At 33.5% G+C, this 22,175-nt stretch overlaps 2 protein-coding genes and 1 long non-coding RNA gene across 3 annotated transcripts; all 3 read left to right on the top strand.

Annotated features, from left to right (window-relative positions):
• Nucleotides 1-1,453: 1,453 nt before the first annotated feature.
• Nucleotides 1,454-2,573, top strand: LOC121118803 (uncharacterized). Its single transcript, XR_005864577.2, has 3 exons — nucleotides 1,454-1,766; nucleotides 1,828-2,202; nucleotides 2,275-2,573. It is a non-coding gene; the product is annotated as an uncharacterized lncRNA (long non-coding RNA).
• Nucleotides 2,574-4,580: 2,007 nt separating this feature from the next.
• LOC121118791 (uncharacterized) lies at nucleotides 4,581-8,771 on the top strand. The gene is made up of 4 exons (XM_040713378.2): nucleotides 4,581-5,071; nucleotides 6,518-6,853; nucleotides 7,590-7,898; nucleotides 7,986-8,771. The coding sequence occupies exons 2-4, from the start codon at nucleotides 6,527-6,529 to the stop codon at nucleotides 8,412-8,414; spliced, it is 1,065 nt and encodes a 354-aa protein (XP_040569312.1). The 5' UTR covers nucleotides 4,581-5,071; nucleotides 6,518-6,526; the 3' UTR covers nucleotides 8,415-8,771.
• A 3,099-nt stretch (nucleotides 8,772-11,870) lies between these two features.
• On the top strand, nucleotides 11,871-20,465 carry faf (ubiquitin carboxyl-terminal hydrolase-like faf). The gene is made up of 5 exons (XM_040713371.2): nucleotides 11,871-12,931; nucleotides 13,239-17,069; nucleotides 17,152-19,844; nucleotides 19,917-20,033; nucleotides 20,295-20,465. Exons 1-5 carry the CDS (start codon nucleotides 12,178-12,180, stop codon nucleotides 20,358-20,360), a joined length of 7,461 nt encoding a protein of 2,486 aa, XP_040569305.1. The 5' UTR covers nucleotides 11,871-12,177; the 3' UTR covers nucleotides 20,361-20,465.
• The last annotated feature ends 1,710 nt before the right edge of the window (nucleotides 20,466-22,175 follow it).

The following is a 22,175-nucleotide window of genomic DNA, read 5'->3' as shown; positions in this document are numbered from 1 at the left end:
ACATCATGTTTTTGAATTACGGGGCGATGAAAAAATACTACAACACATACCAAAAATCGTTAATTTACGAGAGAAAAATAATACATTATTTTTCTTTTTGTGCTTTTATTTGCATATTGGCTGCTGATTTCAATGTGTTACTAGTTGTTGGTTATCACATGAGGTTTTTGAACTATAGGTTGATTAAAAGGTTTTATTTTATTTTTCAATACAAGACACAACAATCTAATTTTGTTTAAACATACAAAACTAAAAAAATACAAAACATATTTAACAAAATTCAATATTATTACAAACATAGAATGCTATATCAAACTAGTAGATGCAGGAACAGTGTATTTTTGTTTGTAGACAAAAATATTAGTTCATTTTTGGGGTAAACTTCCTTTTTGATGACGCTCTCATATGTAGAGCATCTGAATGATCCCTCATCAAACTCCAGCAGTAATCAGCCATCATATGCGAGTCCCAACGACCTTGATATCTGTCTTCCATGACTTTAATGTCTTGGTGGAACCTCTCACCTTGTTCGTCGCTAACATCTCCAAGGTTGTCTGGAAACGTGTCCAGGTGACCGTGTAAGTAGTGCAGTTTGATGCTCATTCTGCACCCGAGCTCTCGTAGACTAAGGAGAAGTTCATCCACAATCTCTTGGTAATTGTCGTTTTTCTTGTTCCCAAGAAAACCCTGCACCACATTAGTAAATGCAGTCCACGCTCGAGATTCGACAGCGGTAATCCTCTCAATGAAATGTATGTCCCTGAGTAATGTTCTGATCTGGGGTCCGTCGAATATCCCTGCCTTTTTCTTCGCATCACTAAGAATCGGAAAGGTTGAACATATGTATTGAAAACAATCACCATTGTGATCAAGAGCTTTTACAAACTACTTCATAATACCGAGTTTGATGTGCAATGGTTGAAGGATGATGTTTTTTCGATCAACTAGTGGTTCAATAATGACATTCTTCTCTCCAAATTACCAACGTATGCCTTGATGGCCATTCCATTCTAACCCAGTGATCCTTGTCAGCTCTACTATCCCAGTAGCATAGGAAACTAGGGTATTTTGTGTAACCTCCTTGTTGACCCAAAAGGAATTTCACCATTTTTAAATCCACCCAGATTATCCACTGGGGATCGAGGTATTTCAATCGTTCAGATACTATTTTGATGTTTCCATACTCCTCCTTCATGGAGACTGAGTGTCCAATAGGGATACATCCATATATGTTACCATTGTGAAGTAAAACACACTTTAAACTACTTTTTGAGCTATCAATAAAGAGTCTCAACTCACTTGAATGAGACACAGATAATCCCATAGCCACAAGAAACCCTTCAATGTCACTGCAGCATACAAAGTGATTGTCGGAATCAAAGAACTTCCTCAGTTCTGCATCTCTGTTACGATAAAATGTGACATATATCGACATATATATTAAAACACGTTAAGTACTCGAGTCAAAGAGAGAGAAAGCTACATACATAACAGGAACACGTGGTATCATTATAGGCTTTTTTATGTAAACATCCACAAATATTAAATATCAGATATCACAAAAACTTGATGTGATGTGGCAAATCTAAGCATATATTCGGAATCAACACTCTAAATTCTATAAGAAACCGTTGTCAAAGTCCATAAAAGAAAACAAAAAAAATTGGTTGACCAGTGTAATATATGGAGGAATTACTCCGATGTCGATCCTCAATTCTTCTTTGATCCCAACGTGGACATAAGCTACAACAGCCATTATACGATATGTACGATTTTCCCTGACTGAATTTTGTGTATATTTAACGCAACCTTTCAACTTTTATGTAGTAAAACGAAGGATGGAAGAAATAGAAAAAAGAAGAATACTTCTTAGGAAGAAGAGAAGGCGCCACTCTTCTTTTTCTGAAAGTTGCCCCCTACTAGTGGGGCGAAGTGGCAACTTCTACTTTTTTGCATTTCTTGGTATTGTTCCAGTAATAATTGAAGAGTAATTCAAATCTATTTTAATAAATATCCTACCATTATATGGTTATATTGAAATATGTAATAACAACTATTAATGACGAAATCAAATAATATAAAAATTAAGTCATTCTATTCCACTTGCAAGAATGGAGAATCATCACATTTACCTCTCAACAAGGATGTTACCTCAAAGGAATCTTCACTCCCTGGAGTAGTTGGGGATCTTCTGTAACATATGTAGGTCCATAATATCCAGTATGTGTGTTTTCTTTAGAATTACTTTTCTGTTTTTGTCTCTCCTATTTTTAGATCGTTTTAGTCTGTGGGAAATGAATAAAAGTGAATTATGTCCTTGCATAATATTGATAGCTAATGATTGAGAACGGCTCTATGCTACAATAATCTCTTGTGCAGTGTATTTAAATTGATAATTTAAGTTTCTCTGGTATATTTTTAATCATTTATTAACGATCGATGCCTCACTTATACTCAACATCTAAATGTTGGATCCAGTAGATTTCAATTATTCAAAGTACTTGTTTCCTCATAAAAGTCTGAAGTTGATAAAGTAGCTTAGATGAAAATAAAACGGAAAATTTTGATTAAAAGAGTTAACAAAACTCTCCAAATGGAGTACATAATTAATTATTGAACTTGGAAATGATATAGTGCTTATCTTTGAACTGGTTTCACTTTTTACCTTTGCATATGTATATAGAGCCTTTGACGTGTGTATTTGCTATTTTTCTTTTGTATTAGTCTTCTTGGTGTTTCCTTTTCTTTTAAGATATACTCTTCTTTAGAAATGGAGTAAATAGATTTTTTTTACTTTACTTTTTCAAAGAAAATTTAATTTCTTTGTTTAATTGAAGTAAAGAAAAACCGTGTTATTGCTATTATCGTATAGTTTAAGGATCTTTACACTTTGTTAAATGAAGCCAGTCTTGTCAATAAGTAAGTTACTGTGAGTTTCATCTTTGTTAGATTTTAAACCTTTTGGCATTTTTTAATTATAACTTTTTAAAGAATGACTAATGTTTTTTCATAAATTGTAAAAATGAATAATTATAATTACAGTTCGTTCTTCATTAAGATGAAAAACTAGGTATTTAGGATGGTCAATATATTATACGTAGTTACAGAAGGAAAATATTTTGGTTTGAAGGAATATGTAATTATGATGAGCATTTATCTAGGGTGTAGATCTTGAGGCGTTTCTAAGATCATAACGATGTAATAATATGTACTTAATTTCTTTTAATGACCTTACTCAAAGAAGGAATAGGGAAATCATGCTATTCAAAGTTTCTTAATTCGGGAAACCCATTTTTAAATTTTGAGATCCTATGTAGTAGCTCATAATTGAAAGCAAAAACTTTAGCACACTACATAACACAGATTTTTAATACTAAGAAACAAGCAAAATAAAAAAAAAGAAGGTCATTACGATATAAACTTTTGAGGTTAAAAACAATGGTACACATCAGAAAAATCAAAACTATAAATAAAGGTAAAAACGATCAAAGAACTATTGAAAATAAAATAACGTTAGTAGCAAAATAGTATTTTTTAACTGAAGAATGTGTTAATAAGTTGGATGTATATATATAATGAGGATAAATATCTGTAAGTCTTTCTTGGTCCTTTTGTTTATATTATTTGTTGACTTTGGGTAATCATGAAGTTAACCTTGCCTACTCCAAAAAAATTATCTTTATCAGTTGTTGCCGAAAAAATTCTCAAGCAGTTTATAAGCAGGATTATAATTGTATATATATATTTTTGAATTTTTTGGTAAAAAATTCCGAAATTAAATTTTAAATATAAAATTTTTGAAAAAAAAATTAAAAAATCCACAGCCATTCACAAAAATTTCAAAAATTCATTGCATTACTCATAAAATTAAAACTTTAAAAAAAATTATAAAATCCACAGCTGTTCACTATTTTATTTAATTTTTTGGGAAAAAATAAAATAAAATATAAAATAATAATAAAAATATAAAAAAAAAATTTTCTCCAAAAATTTCAAAATCTAATTTCTAATATAAAATTTTTCTCCGAAAATTTCAAAAATTCATAGCTACTCACAGGAAATTAATTTTTTTGGAAAAAAAAAATGAAAAATTACATTTTTAAGGGAAAAAAATGAAAAATTATGTTAAATTTCTAATATTAATTGATTTTTTTTTAAATTTTAACTTTCAATTTTTAAAATTTCTTGTTAGAAGAAAACATTCCTTAATTGGGGGGCTACATCCCCTCCAGCCCACCCACAAATGATTGTTAAAAATACATAAAGGTTATTTATCAAAATATTACTTGTTCAGATTGTATCTCTTTCAAAAAAATTTAACTCTAAAACTTTTGAAAAAAGTTTGATATCTCTTTAAAAAAAGTTCTTAAACATTCTATCAAAATCAGGACTGCCAAACCGGGTTTGAACTGGTGCACTCGCAGGTTTGCTATGTTTTCTTAAGACCGGGACTCGTCTAAATTTAAGGCACTTGTCAGTCTGGTACTGAATAGTCCGTTTTATTTACGTAGCTGCGTTTTTTGTGTACTATGACCTTCTGAATGCAATCTTTTCTTAAAATCACATTTAGATATATAAATACTTTTTTGTTGTTTTTTCTTATATAGTATTTGTAAACATAATATATAATCGAAACGGAAAATGATTCGTTTTGAAGATAATTATTACCTTCCCTTTTTATGATAATGATAATGTTTTTTTATCTTTTATAGTGTAGTGTTCATCAAGATTGATAGACAGATTACAATAAATGTATACATATGTCTATCCAAGTGTTTGACTTGCCAGATTCGGGCCATGGACTTGAAATTCCCGTTGTACTCTGAACTTGATCTTGAATTTCAAGTGGAACTCAGGAGTCGGTCTTGAACTTCAAGCTGGACTCGGGACTTGGACACCCCTTGAAATTTCAGCGAGTCACCAACCCTGGTCAAAATTCTTAAAAATCCAAACAGCAATGCTCCCTCCCCTAAAAAAATAAAAATTGTGGACATCCTTCATTACGTCACCATTATATAATTTGCGAATACATTCGGTGGCAGTGATCCCAGAAAAATTATGGACTGAGCTAGTAAATACTGTCAAATTTATACCATTAAGTCATTATTTTAAGAAGACTTTTTTTAAGATGGTCGTGAAATATCTAAAATTAACACATTTTGTGGTCATCAGAAAGTGAAGCTATAATTAATTATATATTGGTTTGTTTTAGGGTTAGGTTTTTGTCAGTACACATTATTTGTACTCAAGGGGGCAGTTTTAGTGTTAGTGAGGCTTGAAACAAATTTTGGCATCGTTTCCTTTTATTAAATTTAATTTTTTTGAAAATAAAAGTAGAGTCTAATTTTTAAAGAAATAATTTTGTAAATAAAAAGAAGACATTACTAATTATGAAATTTCATCAAAAACATTATCTTAAGTGAATCTTCATTACCTTCTATTGAATGAATTACATCAAAGTAGCTCATACATAACGGTATTTTTTATGTTGTGTGGCTGTATAAGTAGTAGCGATGTGGGCGTGGTATCATTCTCGAGGCAAAATTCTAAAGTTATAGTGAGTTGAAGCATTTGCCGTCGAAAACAAATATTACCAATAAACATATCAATGGATTTTTTTATGAAATTAAACTAGCTCCTGAGTTTTATTGGTATGATTGACGAAAATCCGATCATTGCTTTAATTTCTAATATACAAAAAAATATTTTTTCAATTCATTTTTATAATTTCAAATTTGCAAAATTCTTTATATGCAAATAACTCCACAAATAAGAATACTAGAATTAAAGTTAGTGCCATCAGATTTGGTGTCCCCCAAGAACTCTATGCAGGTGAGATTTTGTTCAAATCGGGTTAATGAAACCGGATTTATTCCAGACAACCCAACGTTTTTCTTACCTTTACGTAATCGCCAATAACTAACTATTTAATTAAGTTATCATCTACAACTTCAATATATATTTTACTAATTACATTTTTCATTTTTTTGTATAAAATAACTACCCTCTAAAACCTATCAGTGAATCGGGTTTTTCAGTGTATGGACAATGGTGAACATCAGCTATCTTTCAAAACAATGTAAAATAAATTTTAAATGTGTACTATCATTATGAAACAAGAAATAAAACTTTGCTGATTTATAAAACTTGTTAAATTACTTTTTGAAATTAAGTTACCTTGCCCTCTATTATGTAATAATTTAATTCAAAATTTCCTGGGAATTGTTCATAGGTGCAAACCATAGAAGACAGGATTTTTACATGGGTTGAGTCCCCTTCTCTGATCCTCAAGATTGATAATATACTTAATATGTAAATATCCTGTGAAAATGGGATCCCAAGAGAGAAACCTCTATGTATTTATAGAGTCTCAAGAGACCTGTTTCTTCAACAACTTTCCTTTCTTAAAAAACAAAAGGCAACAAACAAGTACAATACATACATAAGACCAAAGAGGGTTTCCATGACGACACTACCTTGATCAAGGATGTTTATTTAAACTTTGTTACTTATTTAGTACTCAAGCATGATACGAAAAAAGAAGAGTGGAGGATCTTCGAATCGGAAGAAAAATTCTTCCAGAACTCCCTCTCCGACAAAAGAGCCTAAAGAACCTAGCATTGAGGACCTAAAGAAGGAGATTGAAATGGAACAAAAGGCAAAGAACACATTAGAATGGTCTAATCAGGAGCTGGAGCGCTCAGTGACGGCCATGGAAAGGAATGTGCTTCAATTGGAAGGAGGGAATTTAAGTATTGATGACTCGGAGGAGAAGCAAAAATATGAGAATCAAAAGCATTTAAATGTACAGCTCCAGGAGCAAAAAAAGTGGTTAGAGCATGAGTTGGAACAGGTATGTTGAAAGACAGAGTTATTGTGAATAATGTGATGCCTTGAGTTAGAAGTGGGTCATTATTCTTTTTGGAGCATGTTCCTCTAAAAATCTAAGAAGGAACAAAGAGAATTTCAAGATTCTTTTTCTGACTTTCTCAAATGTATGTATGTAGACTGTGGAGTCTGTGTTACTCAATCAAATTAATATATTCATGCAGCACATAGCATATAAAATGCCTAAGATAACTGCGTTGTTGATAAGAATATATATATCTAATAGCAATTCTACTGAAACAAATAAAATGGAAAGTAGAATAAGGGAAATGTTCAATTGAATCATGAAAAACTACGAATTGATGTATAGAAGGCAATCTTTTAAATGTCAAAAAATATATTGATTTAAGCAAATTGAATGATATTGAAAGAAAAGCAACATTAGCTATTTATAGTATATATATATGTATTATGTTTGTATTTCAATGTGTACATTGGGTTTGTCAGTCATGAATTCCGTCCATGGGGTTGAGTGAGAGGTTATGTGAGTGGACGAAAAAAGTTACGATGAATAAATGACTTTTTAGCAAGATACAATATTATATTATCCACTACCTTGCTTTTTAGTTGTGGTATGACTTGCTCGATAGTCCTTTGAAATTGAAAACAAATCCCTTTTCATCACTAATTTAAAAATACCATGCAGATGATTAAACTTTCATAAATAAACAAAATTTATTTATCCTATCAATTCAATTTAGATTAAGATCAAGATACAAAACGACAAGCTCCATCCTCTTCCAAATTCCTTTGCCTTAGACTGGGATACTCTTTCCGAGACGGAGCTCAAACGTCTTGTGATGGAACTGGAAAAAACAAAGAATGATATCATATCCGATTTAAGGGAAGTGGAATGGAAAATGGACAAAGAAGGACGGGATTTTCATCACTATGATGACTTTGTTCAATCCTATTTTGCTGAAATAAAAAATCTAAATAGAACTATAGATACGCTCATTCAAAAAGGCTTACTCCCAGCTGACTATCATTGGAAGAATGGGAGTACAATTGTAAGTTGTATATTCATTATGTGCACTGTTAATAGTTATAGATTAGATCCGTTATTAGCTGATATGTATTCGCGTTTTCAATTTCAGACAACTGCAATCGGAGAACAAATGATTAAAACAAAGGCTCCAGGGAATCGTAAAGTATCTTCGAATGCTCTAAGTCCACCATTAGGGAAAAGAAGGATATCTGCGTATGAACAAGCTCAGAAGGCAAAGTTAATTGATTTTAATTCTTCAGCGGAATCCTCGGCACGAAATTCTGCCCGAACAAGAAGTATGGATCCTAAATTAGGACCCATACGTAAAACTGCAACTGTACGCAATTTACCCAAAATCAATGGTGGTGCTTCAGGAGTGTTGTCTAATCTAACTGTAAACTTAAATTCAGCTTTATCAACCTTATCCGAAAAAGATCCTCCTCTCCCAAGTGTAGGGAGCCAAAAACGACACTCTGCCACAAAAAAAGATTTGGATACGGTTACTGAGTCTCTAAAAGAAGATTTGGAGGATAATTAGACTCATTAAGGCTCATTTATTGATGTAGAGTTAAGTTAGGGGTACCATATTTTGATTTTTTTAAAGACACTATGTATCTTAGATTTAGGAGAGTGGTGTGAATATTTGGAAGTTAATCAATTTAAGAATGTAATATTAATAAATTTAAAAAAATAAGCTTTTGTCCTAAAAAGTAGAATTTTCTCACAAAAACAAGGCTTTTATGAATTTATAAAAAAAAAGTTTCCTTAAGGATGTAAAAAATGATATGTCTTGTGGAAACAAGATGGTTCCTTGTAAATTGCAATCAAATAATATATATTCTATGTATGCCCCAATACGAAGTTATAATAGATAAATTAAATCCATTAATTGAAATTCTGCGTATTTTACTTACTATTTTGAATGAAATTGATCATGGGCATTGAGGTGGGCAATTCTCTATAGGTTAGTGTTTCCCAATGTGAAGCGTACGTTTTTTTTTAAAACAACTTTAGAAAATTTATGTAATGTCGTTTTTCGTGTTGAAAGAGAAGATGCACATATTTAAGCGTTCATATATGGGATATGGAATAGGAAAAAATAGTTTGAGAACGTTGCTAGAGATCGTTACTGTTACTAATCGTTGAAAGTGTAAATCAAAAAGAAAAGTATACAGGGCTCAAAAATGAAATCTGCGGCCTCTTTCTGTCGCCCTGGGATTAAATGTCGTCATATCAATTTTTTTTTTCAAATTCTGCGTAATATACAGACAAGGCACATTAATTCAGTCTAATTTCGTCTCAACGGAAGAGTAATACTCAGGTGCCGGAGATTCACTTCAGAGAGGAGGAACTGAGATGCACCATAGTTATGTTACACCAACAGTCTATGATCTGCTGGATCACCCATGTGGCCAGAGCCATTCTCTGTGTGTTGAAGCAGAATTCTGCACCCTGTCATGTATCCAACAAATATCTTGCCTGGCTTGAGAAGAACTGCTACGACCTCGTGACCAACGAACAGTGGCCCCTCAGCTGTTCCAATCTTAATCCGATGGATGATTTCGTCTAGGGCTACCTTGAGGCACACACAAATAGACGTTCCTACAAAACTAAGGCAAGTCTGGTGGCCGCCATGAAGGATCACTTTGTATCCATTATCAGGAACCTTGTCATCAAGGCCTGCCCCCCCCCTTCAGAGGCCGTAATCGAAGCTGAGGGCAATTAAGGGTAAGCCTCAAGAAACATGACCTACAATGACTATGTTTTTTCTTTGAAATAAAAATATTAAAAATGGATTTTATGTTTTTTTTTTTTGCATATAGGAGAGAGGGCGCGGATTTAATCTCCGAGTCCTTTATATTGGTGACCTGGATAGAAGATATTGACATTGACTTACAAGGGATGTCCGCTGGGGATTGTAATGAGGATATTGAGACCCCCTAACGAGTGATTTTTGTCGTTAACTCCGAAAAATTACCGCTTAGTAGAACAAATTTCAATTGCAAACGGTTAAAATTTTTTTTTTTTGTTTTAGGTTCTAAAGGAAAGTCACTTGCTAAAATGCAGCCCCGATCCAAAAAAAGAATCCAAAAAGGTTTTTTGGTCTCTTTAAAAAATTAGGCTCCCATAAAAATAAAATCCTGTAGACGGAGATTACTTTAAAAAGAATGGTGCTCCTTACTCGCTAATACGTTTGAATTTTCAAAATAGGGGAAAATAATTTATAAGAGCACTAATATTTTGCTCATTACAAACATATACTTTTTTTTAAATGTATGCTCACGAGGATATGGACAATTTTAACATCCCTAATTTTTGAGAATGAAAGTCAAAAAAAGGAAGGGGAAAAAAAAAAAAGAAGAAGAAAAGTAGGTTGAGTGAGTGAGTGAATTTATGTCAGGAAGCCGGTTGTTGGGCGTAGCTGAAAATCTTAATAACTTTTAAAAAATATAACTTTAAAAGAAAAAAAAAAAAAAAAAAACTTACGTGGGAAAGAGAGAGAGAAAAAAAAAATGAGAGAGGGGTCATAGAAAGAAGTAAAGAATGAAGATGGAATGATGATAGTTAGTGTTGCGGTCGTTTGAAAACTCCAGACTGGTCTGAGACAGATTTTTTTATAAATGTATTTTTTACAAAATATAATATCAAAAAATTCTTGATAAGAAATTGGATAACTTCATCTAATAAATTAAATTTGTCGTACGATTCTTTCCAGTCCCACTAAAAAATTATATTGTATCGGTTTCATTTAAAATTCAGTCTACATATAAATCATATTTGTATAACTCATAAATCAGGAAATTATATAAGGTCTCTGAAGAAAATGAAGAAAAAAAAATGTTTGAATAATACATTATCTCCTGATGTTTGTATAGTAGGCCTTTCATGACCTCATGTAATTGACAGTGTTATAATCTTGAGGCATAATTTGAAGAATGTTTCGTACACGATTTCTAAGATCTGGAATGTTTCTCTTACATCCTAAGTGGCAAGCTGATTAGGAAAACGCTCATTTCTAAGAGGTTTTGCGATAATAATTCTAGGCAAACTATGTTCTGTTTCATAGTTCGGAGCACCAATCGCTCCAGGATTTCAAGAACATTAAATTTCGTTCTGAGACCGCAGGATGGACCGAAAATTCGGTCGCAATCAGTCTAAAAAAGATCACTTAACCCTTGATTGGACACTCATAGAATTCGATCGAATTATAAATAAATCAATCAAGGTTGTCATAATAGGACTAAATTATAATAAAATATTTTTTGCCAATTTTGATATCTTCGCTAAAATTGCCAAATTACGAAATTACCAAGAATAGTCACTTGCTTTAAAAAACCTTTATAAGCGAAAATCACTTCATCAATTGACTGTTTGGAAGTTGAAGTCCAAATATCCTTTAAAAAAATAATTAAGGAAACAGAAAAATAATTTATTTTGGACGCTTGATTGTTTTCATTGAAGTAAATCCATCTCTTTTGAAGCATAAATCTTTTAAAAGACATCAGATTCCCAATTTGGGGGTACTTGGGTGCCTGTAGCCCAAAGATATTCAACAACAGGGAAATTTAATCTACACATATGTCTAAAGATAGCTATAATTTCAGTTTCATTTCTTGTGATTTAATCGAAAGAAATTGAACAAACTTGCAGAAAAACATAAGAATGTTTTTGATATTGAAATATGTTCTGCTTTCATCATTACTCTACAGCTCAAATGATTCATTGGAAAACATTGAAATCAAAGGATCAGTGACTAAGAAAAATATTTTCTCATTAGCATAATATTTATCACTTGGTTCTTGATTTTTTGAGGATCTTTATGTTATCAAAAAATAGTAACTTGACCGATAGAGGCTTACGACCGAATTGAAAAAAAAAGATCGGTCTTGGACCGTGTTTTCACATCTTGCATCACTAATGATAGTAGAGAAAAAGAGAGCGAGAGAGAGAGAGAAAGGAAAAGAAGAAAAGACTGGTGGTGCTGCATATTCATAATGATAAATGATCGAGGAATTAAGTAAGGAAGGAAAGAAAGACAGACTCGCGTATTAGGAGGACGGAGGAAAGAGAAGAAGACAAGAAAGAAAGAAAGAAAGAAAGAAAGAGAAAAGAAGAAGAAAAGAAGAAGAAGAAGAAGAAGGAATCGAGTTTCTAGCTGAATATATTGAAGGGAGCTGGAAATCAAAAGGCCAGGAATACCGAATGGCGACTAGACTGTAGCCTATAGGAAAAGTGTGAAATTGGAATAGATTGGAGTGGAGTGAATTAAAGTGTTGATCCTCATCAATCCAAGCATAGAGATGAGTGTGGGAGGAGGAGAAGAGGAGGAGGATCCTCCTTATCCTTTGGAGAAGCTGTTAAAACTGGAAGAGTTGATCAACAACCCTCGTTGGGTGATTCCCGTGCTTCCGAAAGGAGAGTTGGAGGTCTTGTTGGAAGCCTCCATCCGGTTGGCGAAGAAAGGGAAGGACGTGGAGTGCGAGGACTGCCTTCGCTTTTACCGCGACGGGCTTCCGGTGTCCTTTGTGAAGATTCTGACCGATGAAGCCGTCTCCTCATGGAAGCCGGATATTCAGAAATACATTCTGCTCAATTGTGAGCGACTCATGGAGCTCCTCGTTCTCAAATGGACTCATGCTCTTGGGGCGGAAGAAGAGGAGCTCTTTGCTTCCAAGGATCTTCTGGTTCTTCTCCTGAATCCCCATCATAAGTTCCACGTGTACAATGCGGGATTCAAACCTGAGCGAGAACCGACCTTCACCAAAGACAACATCCAGACCAAAGGCTGGCTCCTGGATCTTATTAATCATTTTGGGAATTTGGGAGGCTTTGACATGATATCCAAGAGACTCATGCAACCCCCACCCCCGGGAATACCTCTCCTTCTTGCTCTTATTAGACCTTTCGGCTTTTGTGCGGAATTTCTTTCCCAGTCAACACTTGAAAAGTATTTTCTTCCTCTTTTTACTCACATTCCCTCGTATCTTGAGTCTCTCAAGGATGAAGAACTCAAAAAAGAGGGCAAAAATGACGCACTCTCTTCGCTTATTAAAGGTTATTCCAATATATATATATTTTTTTAGTTTCCATATAATTAGTTAAAATAATAGAAGATGCGATAGGTTGTTGTCGTTGTGTAGGAAAAAGGAAATTGCATCCTACTTGCACCTATTAAACTTGACGGAAAATTCTTATTCTAAAGTATATCTTAAAATGTACTTTTTGAGAATTTAAGTCATCAAACATGAGATTTTGTTCAAAGAAAAGTTGCAATTATGTGTTTGTAATTAACAATAACTATGATAGATAGATATATTTTTGCCCTAGTATACCATATATATATATAATTTTATCTTTTTAGCTCTCAAGCATTTGTCAACAGCAGCTCTAACTGGAGAAGAAAACGAAGAACGAATCCGTGAGTTAGAAATGTTTCGTCTTCAAATGATACTGAGACAGTTGCGCGTTTCCTCTTTTGGTGGAAAAATGAACGCTCTGAATGAAGTAAATCGGGTGATAGCGTCTGTATCTTATTATCACCAAAATCCTCAAAGAAGGAGTGGACTCGATGTACCCATTCATCATCCCCAACATAATAATAATGTGATTGTAGGGAAACCAGGGACAGAAGAAGATTTCTTGACAGCTGAAAGAATGGCACGTTGGCTCTGTGAAAATAAGGTTCTACAAATTGTCTTACAAGATTCTCTTCATCAACCTCAATACGTTGAAAAATTGGAAAAAATTATTCGTTTCAAGATTAGAGAATTTTCTCTTTCATCTCATGATTTAGATGATATATGGGATGCTCAAGTTGGCCAACACGAAGCCATTGTTAAAAATGTTCATGACTTGCTAGCTAAATTAGCCTGGGATTTCTCACCTGTACAACTTGATCATCTCTTCAAAAGATTTCAGTCTTCTTTATCCGAAGCAAATGACAAACAGAGAGAAAAATTACTGGAGCTTATAAGACGACTTGCGGAAGATGATAAAGATGGAGTTATGGCAGATAAAGTTCTCAACTTATTTTGGACATTATCTCACTCTAAGAACGTTTCAACAGAGATCATGGATCAAGCGCTTGCAGCTCACGTCAAAATTTTAGACTATAGTTGTACTCAAAATAGTGAAGGTCAAAAGAATCGTTGGTTGGATGCTTGTATCGATGAAATAAACAATAATAGCAAGTGGGTAATTCCAGCCTTAAAACAAATTCGTGAAATTTGTTCCCTTTATCCTGAATCATCAAATAATGATCCACACAATACGCTTCCTAATCCTCATCACCATGCGCAAGGAGTTGCCTATCGGCACGACGTTATTAATAGACTCCAATCCTCTCACGTTCTTGTCATTAAAGTCGCAAATAACTTAACATCTTACATAAAACAACTAGAATCTGAGGGATTTGTAGATAAAGACCCCTTAAAAATTTTTCCTGATGGCCGCTTTGATCACATTGTTCAAGTACGTGAACGATTAATTTTTTTACGTTTTCTCCTTAAAGATGGACGACTATGGCTTTGTGCTGCTCAAGCAAAACAAATATGGGAGTGTTTGGCGGAGAAAGCAGTGTTTAAAGAAGATCGTGAAGCTTGTTTTGACTGGTTTTCTAAATTAATGGGAGTAGAACCAGATCTAGACCCGGAAATCAGTAAAAGCTTTTTTGTTGAGAATATTCTTAAGTTCGATCCAATGCTTATGACAGAATCTGGTATTCAATGTTTTGATAAATTTTTTAAGTCAGTTAATTCAAAGGAAGAAAAACTGATTATCAAAAGAAGAATTTATTTAATGAATAACTTAGAATTAATAGGAATCGACTATATTTGGCAAATAATTCGTAGCTCTCCGGACGAAGAAGTAGCAAATCGTGCCATTGATATTTTAGAAGAAACCTTTACAAATCTTGGTCCGTCCCTAATTGATTCTCAATTAGAAATACATGAAGACTTCATATCTACTTGTATGGAACAGCTGAGACCTATTTATGATACAATATCAATTATGGATCCAGGAGCAAGAGATACAGAGATGAAATATCGACAACTTATTCGAATCTTAAAAGTTTTATACGAGTATATTTTTGAATGTGATTCAGATTTTGGAGAGGAAAGATCTTATGTTCCTCTCTATCGTGCCGCCAAGGGAAAACAGTTATCTCTCATAATCAGATTTACTCATCAGGGACGTCAAAATGAAGACGTTGACATACTGGTCCATACTAATGATACTTTAGGGTCTCTTCGGAGACAAATTTTTCAAAGACTTAAACTGAGTTCTGCATCTATTAAATTGGAACTTTTTTACAATGGTGAATGTTTAGAAAATAGGGACGATGGAAAGATTTTACTTAACACTCAGTTAACTGACAAGTCAATTGTGACTGGAAAAGTTAGTCAAATTTCAAGTAATATCGCTAGTTCTCCTGATAGCTCGTCAGATTCTTCTACTTCAAGCCCTCATCATTTATATGATGGTCCAAACTACGAAGCAGAACAAAGTTTGCCTGGAATTATTATGGCAAAATCTCCCAGAAATAAGCGTTTTCTGATTCAGCTTGCCGACCTAGGATGTGAGAGAAACATTCCGGATCTAAGAGATCGTGCACGACACGTTCTTCAAATTATGCCTCCGGATTTTGATACTGTCAATTCAATGAGGAAATTTTGTCATGAAATTGCTGCTACACAAACATCAGGAGATAATGTATTATTCAAAGAATTTTTTTCTTCATCTCCTTCCGAGACCCTTTATAATCTTGAAGTTATGTATGCTCTCCTAATGCCAGGACTTGGAACTCTTACTGATAAAACCCTTGAATTTCAACTCAATTTTGTGAAGGCTGGTGGCATGCAATGTTTTAAAAGTATCCTTACCCAAAGAGATTTCCTTTCTAATGCCGACGATGTCATGAAACAACTCTGTTATATATCTGTTGCTAAAATTTGTAAATTTCTTTTTTGTGTCGTGGGTCATGCGTTTGTATGTGCAGCTGCAGACGGCATCATATCTGATTCACCCTCCCCATCTAGTCCAGCTATAACAATGGTTCTTCAAAAGGCATTAATACAAGTACCAAATCCTACTAATGAATTCCGTCTAAGGCAAATATCACATCGAATCGCGCCTCAGCTAGCTAAATACATGACAGTAAACATAATGGATTATTCTACAGTTCTAGCAATTATACGATTGGCTTGGGCAAGTTCTAGTGGTAACATTAATTTAATATCCAGCGATTCTCCTTATATTGACGTAGAACTGCACGCTCCCCACGAAGAAGGAAATGTCTACTCTTTAATGCCAGAACAAATATCATTGTGTAAAGAAGCAATGGAAATCCTTACGCTGGCGATAGCTCTTTATCCACCTAGTCTAGATAAATTGAATAAGGAAAAAATGTGGCATCAATTTATTATTGATATGATCCTCCTTTCAAATTTGAAGAGGGTTCGAATCGAAGCAGGAGAACAATTTTTAACGATAACAAATCGATGTTCGAACGATGAAAATTCGCCAAAAATTTTAATCGATTTACTTTTTTCCGTTTTGAACACAACAGCCACTCAGAAAGCTAAACAGTCTTCAGAGTATTTCGTTGTTCTTTCATGTCTACTTTTAAATGTATCAAGCACAGGTATGGTTTTAAATTCCACCGAGAGTCTTCTCAATAATGAAATTAATTGGCTCAAGAAAGTAAGAGATGATGTTAGAGAAACTGGTCATTCTAGAGTTGATGACAGTTTACTGGAAGGACACCTCAGAATAACAAGAGAACTCATTGCATTCTTAAGTCCCGAAAAGAAGATAGAAGTTGGGAATACTGTTGGGTTAATTAAGGATATAATTGAAGATTTTATTTTCCCTTCATCAAAAATGATGGTTATATATAATCAGACTGGCGAAATCCCAATGGATAATGTTGTTCCTGTTTGTACTACGGGCCAAACACATATGGCTGCATTTGAAGTTTTAGTTATTTTATGCACCGAATGCTCTAAAAATTTAAAGATAGTTGCAAATATGCTTACTGAGATGTTTTATGCAAACAGCGATGAATCACTTTATGAATGGGAATATCTTCCACCTGTTGGACCTAGACCTCTTAAGGGATTTGTAGGGTTAAAAAATGCCGGAGCTACATGTTATATGAATTCTGTGTTGCAGCAGCTTTTTATGATTGAAGGTAAAGTGATTATAATTTGCCAGTTTATTCTTACGAACTATTTGTATATATTTTATAATACATCTTTATTTACTCTTTTTAGGCGTTCGTAATGGAGTGCTTTCGGCAGAGGGAGCATGCAATGATCCTGATGAGGATTTTAGTGGAGAAGATCGAGAAAATGAGGCTCATTCCAATGAGCACAATCACAATATAGACATAGGTGAATATGGAGCAGTGTCATCCAGGAAGGATTATAACATTACGATTTTAAAACAAGTTCAAGCTATATTTGCGCATTTGTCTCATACAAAACTTCAGTTTTATGTTCCTAAAGGACTGTGGAAGCATTTTAGAATGCAAGGCGAGCCTGTAAATCTAAGGGAACAACAAGATGCAGTTGAATTTTTTATGAGCCTTATTGATTTTGTGGATGAAGCTCTAAAAGCTTTGGGCTATGAACAACGAATGACTAAAGTCCTCGGAGGAGTACTCTCTGATCAAATGATATGCAAGACATGTCCTCATCGTTACTCTAGAGAAGAACCATTTTGTGTATTAAGTGTTGAAGTTAGAAATCATAATAACTTGACTGATTCTCTTCATGAATATGTGAAAGGTGAACTCCTAGATGGAAATAATGCGTATCATTGTGCCTCATGTGATAAAAAAGTTGATACGATGAAACGATTATGTATTAAGAAGCTCCCTCCAATACTTGTGATTCAGTTAAAACGTTTTGACTATGATTATGAAAGAGAATGTGCCATTAAGTTCAATGACTATTTTGAATTTCCAAGAGTTCTTGATATGGAACCATATACTGTTGGAGGCCTTGCTAAAATTGAAGGCGAGGTTATAGATGCAGATCCTTCTGACTTAGATGGTAAAACCGTCCATACTTATAAATTGAGAGGAATGGTTGTTCATTCTGGACAAGCCTCAGGAGGTCATTATTATTCTTATATTAAGAGTAAAGACAAGTGGTATAAATTTGATGATGGTGAGGTGTCAGAAGTTAAGGTTGATGATGACGAAGAATTAAAGGCACAATGCTACGGAGGTGAATGTGTGTCAGAAGTGTATGATCAAATGTCAAAACGTACGTCAAGTAGGCGACAGAAACGCTGGTGGAATGCGTACATGCTTTTTTACTGTAGATCTGACATTGCGGACGACTCTCTTGCTGTTGATGTTTTGAATAAAATGAATGAATTAAATTTGAATGGAGTTTCAGTCCACTCCAGTAGTAGCAGTAGTACCAAAATCCCGGTTCCTATCGAGAAGAGCATACAAAAACAAAATGTTCGTTTTCTTCATCATAGAAATCAATTCAATAATGAATACTTTAAATTTATGAAGCAACTCATATGTTGTAACAGGCATGTTGTAAACCCTGTTGGTGACAGACATTCCATAAACACCATGGGCAATAGTCACAAATGGGCATCGGACTTTGAAGAAATCGCCTTGACAACTGTACAACTCGCATCAAAATTTCTATTTCAATCTGCCTTTCACACTAAAAAATCCCTCCGAGGTTCTGCTTTAGATTGGTATGATTCCTTACATGATTATTTAAATTGTTCACCGATTGTGCGTAGTTGGTTTGGACAGAAAGCACTTTTTGCACATCCTGTTCGGTTTTGTGAATACATGTTGGAATGCCCATCCGTCGAAGTCCGAACAGCTTTTAGCCGTATCATTGTATGCTTAGCCCATTTCTCATTGAATGATGGCCCAGTTCCGGCGCCACCTATTTTACAACAGCCTTTTATACCTATAGAAATTGTTGGAAATACACTGGCTGATCACCTTCTCTCAACAGTTCTATCACTTTTATGGATGGAAGTATCTGAGCATGGTCGTCATATAACCCAATATTTTAGCTTTTTCTCTATGTATGCTTCTCTGGGAGTACCAGAAAAGACCCAATTGTTAAAATTAAACGTACCAGCCATATTTATTCAAGTAGCTATAGACGAAGGTCCTGGACCACCGATTAAATACCAATATGTTGAGTTCGGAAAATTATATCAAGTAGTTTCTACCTTAATTAGATGTTGTGATGTTTCAAACAGGTGCTCCTCACAAAAAGTAGATGGTAATCCACTTCCCAACCCATATGCAGAAACATCAGAGCCTATCATGCCTATTCAACAAAAGGTCGCAGAGCTCGTCTTTGTTAAATGTGAATATCTGAAGAAGTTAGTGGAAGAGGCGAATTCCCAAGAAGATACTAAGAAGTTAATTCAATTTTGTTGTTGGGAGAATATGACCTTTTCTAACGCAGTACTTTGTGAGCTTCTTTGGCATATTTCTCTTGTCTACCCTTATGAGCTAAAACTATATTTGGATTTACTGATGACGGTATTGCGCATTGAAGATTCTTGGCAGACATTACGGATTCAAAATGCTCTAAAAGGTATTCATCACGAAAATACCTCCAGAGATGGACTATTCGATAATATAACAAAGTCTACCACTCATTGTCATAAACGGGCCTATCATTGCATCAAACTATTAGTTTCACTCTTTTCAAATTGTCGAGTTGCGAAGATGATATTCGATAATTCTCCAGATATTCGTAATACATGGAGTAGTGCTGTAGTGTGGTTAACCGAAGAATTGGATCGCGGTCGTAGTGTACCTGGTTCCTATCCACCGGGTCAATATTCTTACAGTAATTGGAGTCCTCCTGGTCAGAGTAATGAAAATACGAATGGTTATTTCCTTGAAAGATCGCATAGCGCCAAGTTGACGTTAGACGCTGCATTTCAGCTATTATCGGAAGAGGTTACTCCATATTATCTATATTCATAGTTCATCCTCAATTATTACTCTTTTCTCATTATTATTTTTATTTAGGACATGGAAGAAATAGAGGAAATCGAAACAGCAGAACCTGTCAACACTTCTACTAGAGGAGGTCCTGGAGGAGAATCAAACTCACTCATTGAATCGAATTCTGGAGGAAATAATATGGTTGGTGTGCACGATGCAGATATATTGACAGAAATTATACCTATTCCATTTTCGGAATAAATAATTATTCTCCATTACCATTATATTTTCTTGGTTTTTCAAGCAATTTAATTTAATGGTGGAGTATTATTGAATGAAATATTTTTTATAATAAACGCACATATTTGTTTTGCTAATTGTTTTGATAACACTGCATATACTATTAATTTATTTATAAATTTTTATCATAAATAAAAGGTGAATTTTTATATTTTTATTTAGGATGTTAATATTCGTTCCAACACGGAAAATAAAAAACAATCTGGTACTGATGCGAACATTTCCTAATCAGATGGAATATTCTTAATGCTCGGAGCTATTATTTTGTCTTAAAGGATATATATATATATTTTTTTCTTTTTATGATTTTTAGAATAAAGAGAATACTGTGAATTTGTAACGATTGATTGCTATGTTGAAAAAAGAACTACCATTGTTGACATATCTTATATGATTTATACTTTATACCAAAATCTGTCCTCAATCTTTCTGTCATTTTCTCATTTCCCCACGTATATATTATGTATATGCCGTTATGTATTCGTGCTAAACTTCTTTTTTTTTTTTGAATAATAGATATAAATTATACTTGCAAACATTATCGACAAAACGTCTTAAAATAAAAACATTAGCATGTCTAATGCAGTAAGTTGTTAAAAAAATTTAAAGTGACAATGTCCGTCCAAGTATTCGTTATTCCCTGATAATCTTGTTATGATTGTAGTCTTTTATATTTTTATAACAATCTTCTAGTCTCCCGGGAAAGGACAGGGCTTTTTTTCAATCCTAAAGCATTAATTACTTTGAAGTCTAAAACAGGAGTCTTACAATAGCTGCGCTATTTTTTTTTTTACTATTATTGAATATACTTGTAAGTTTTTTCTACTGAGTTCATGAATATTTCTGAGAATGTCGTAAGGCGTATGTACACTACACAGTAATAACTCAAATAAACTTATCTTTTTTATCGGGTGTAATTACATTAATTAATTATTAACTAGAGGGATATCCGCCAGTGTTCGTTGATATTAGGCGTCAATGAACAAACAAAAAGCCATATAAACATTGCTTTAAAAATATAGATATTCCCCTCTTCGGTTTTAATATGACACACTGAGCCTTAGCTACACACATTCCTTGTTAAAAATAAGTCCTCCATAGACAGTAACTTACTTTAACCGATCCAGAGCTATCAATAGGGAGGGGCAAAAGATATGAGATAAATAACAGTTTGAATATTTGAAAAAATAAAACGGTTAGTGCGATCGTTCTTTAATAGCTAGCTGTGCTGTTAATCATGAATTTTCGCCTACTTTTGTTGTATTTCTTAATAAAAGATATATATTTAAATATAAATAAATACAATATTGATGAGTTAAATGTGGAAGGTTCTTTTATTGATAGCAGTAAATAATTTTATCCTCAAAAGTTATATACCAGCCAGCTGATATTAACAAGGGTCTTAATTCAGTAGTACCATTAGTCTCGTTTCCACCCTCTTCTTGTGTTCTACCAAATTATAAATCCTTACCTATCTGCGAAAAGAAAAAAAACTAATTATAGGGATTAGAAAAGCGAAAACGGTGGATGGATGTGCTCTTTCTTCTTTATTGTTCATTATTTAATAAGTCATAAGGATGTTAACATCTCTCTCTGAAAGAATAATTCTCGCCTATCTTTGCTGTAAATTGATAAAAAATGCATTATAAAAATGTATATATGAATTTAAATATAATTACAATATTTTTCTTGCACTAATGCTAAATAAATATAGAATATCTTTATAGCATTATTTCATTTTCTAACCCCAAAATCATATGACAGGCAGCTGATAGTAACAAGGTCTTAATTCAGTGATACAATAAGTCTCGCTCCTTCCTTCTCCTCGTGCTTTCCTTTAATCTCATCTTTGGCTGCTTATAAGTCTTATAAAAGCACAAAATATTATTTGTATCGTAAAATTTTAAAATTAATGCAATATTATTATTTAGTTTCATTATCAATTATGATAATAGGAGAGCGTTAAAATCAAATTTAATTTTAACACCACCTTTCGGATGCAAGAACATATTTTAGGGTCCCTATAAAATTATTTTTTAATTT

This window comes from Lepeophtheirus salmonis, chromosome 1 (genome assembly GCF_016086655.4).
Source record: "Lepeophtheirus salmonis chromosome 1, UVic_Lsal_1.4, whole genome shotgun sequence".
In the NCBI taxonomy this organism is placed as follows: domain Eukaryota; kingdom Metazoa; phylum Arthropoda; class Copepoda; order Siphonostomatoida; family Caligidae; genus Lepeophtheirus; species Lepeophtheirus salmonis.
This window is presented reverse-complemented; position numbering and strand designations above follow the sequence as displayed.

What these genes read in the sequence shown, in the direction of transcription:
- faf (XM_040713371.2), top strand. Translation starts at nt 12,178, where the DNA reads ATGAGTGTGGGAGGAGGAGAAGAGGAGGAGGATCCTCCTTATCCTTTG. An exon ending in ACTCTCTTCGCTTATTAAAG is followed by an intron (nt 12,932 to 13,238) that starts GTTATTCCAATA and finishes TTATCTTTTTAG; the next exon opens with CTCTCAAGCATTTGTCAACA. An exon ending in GCAGCTTTTTATGATTGAAG is followed by an intron (nt 17,070 to 17,151) that starts GTAAAGTGATTA and finishes TACTCTTTTTAG; the next exon opens with GCGTTCGTAATGGAGTGCTT.
- LOC121118791 (XM_040713378.2), top strand. Translation starts at nt 6,527, where the DNA reads ATGATACGAAAAAAGAAGAGTGGAGGATCTTCGAATCGGAAGAAAAAT. An exon ending in TAGAGCATGAGTTGGAACAG is followed by an intron (nt 6,854 to 7,589) that starts GTATGTTGAAAG and finishes AATTCAATTTAG; the next exon opens with ATTAAGATCAAGATACAAAA. An exon ending in GGAAGAATGGGAGTACAATT is followed by an intron (nt 7,899 to 7,985) that starts GTAAGTTGTATA and finishes TTTCAATTTCAG; the next exon opens with ACAACTGCAATCGGAGAACA.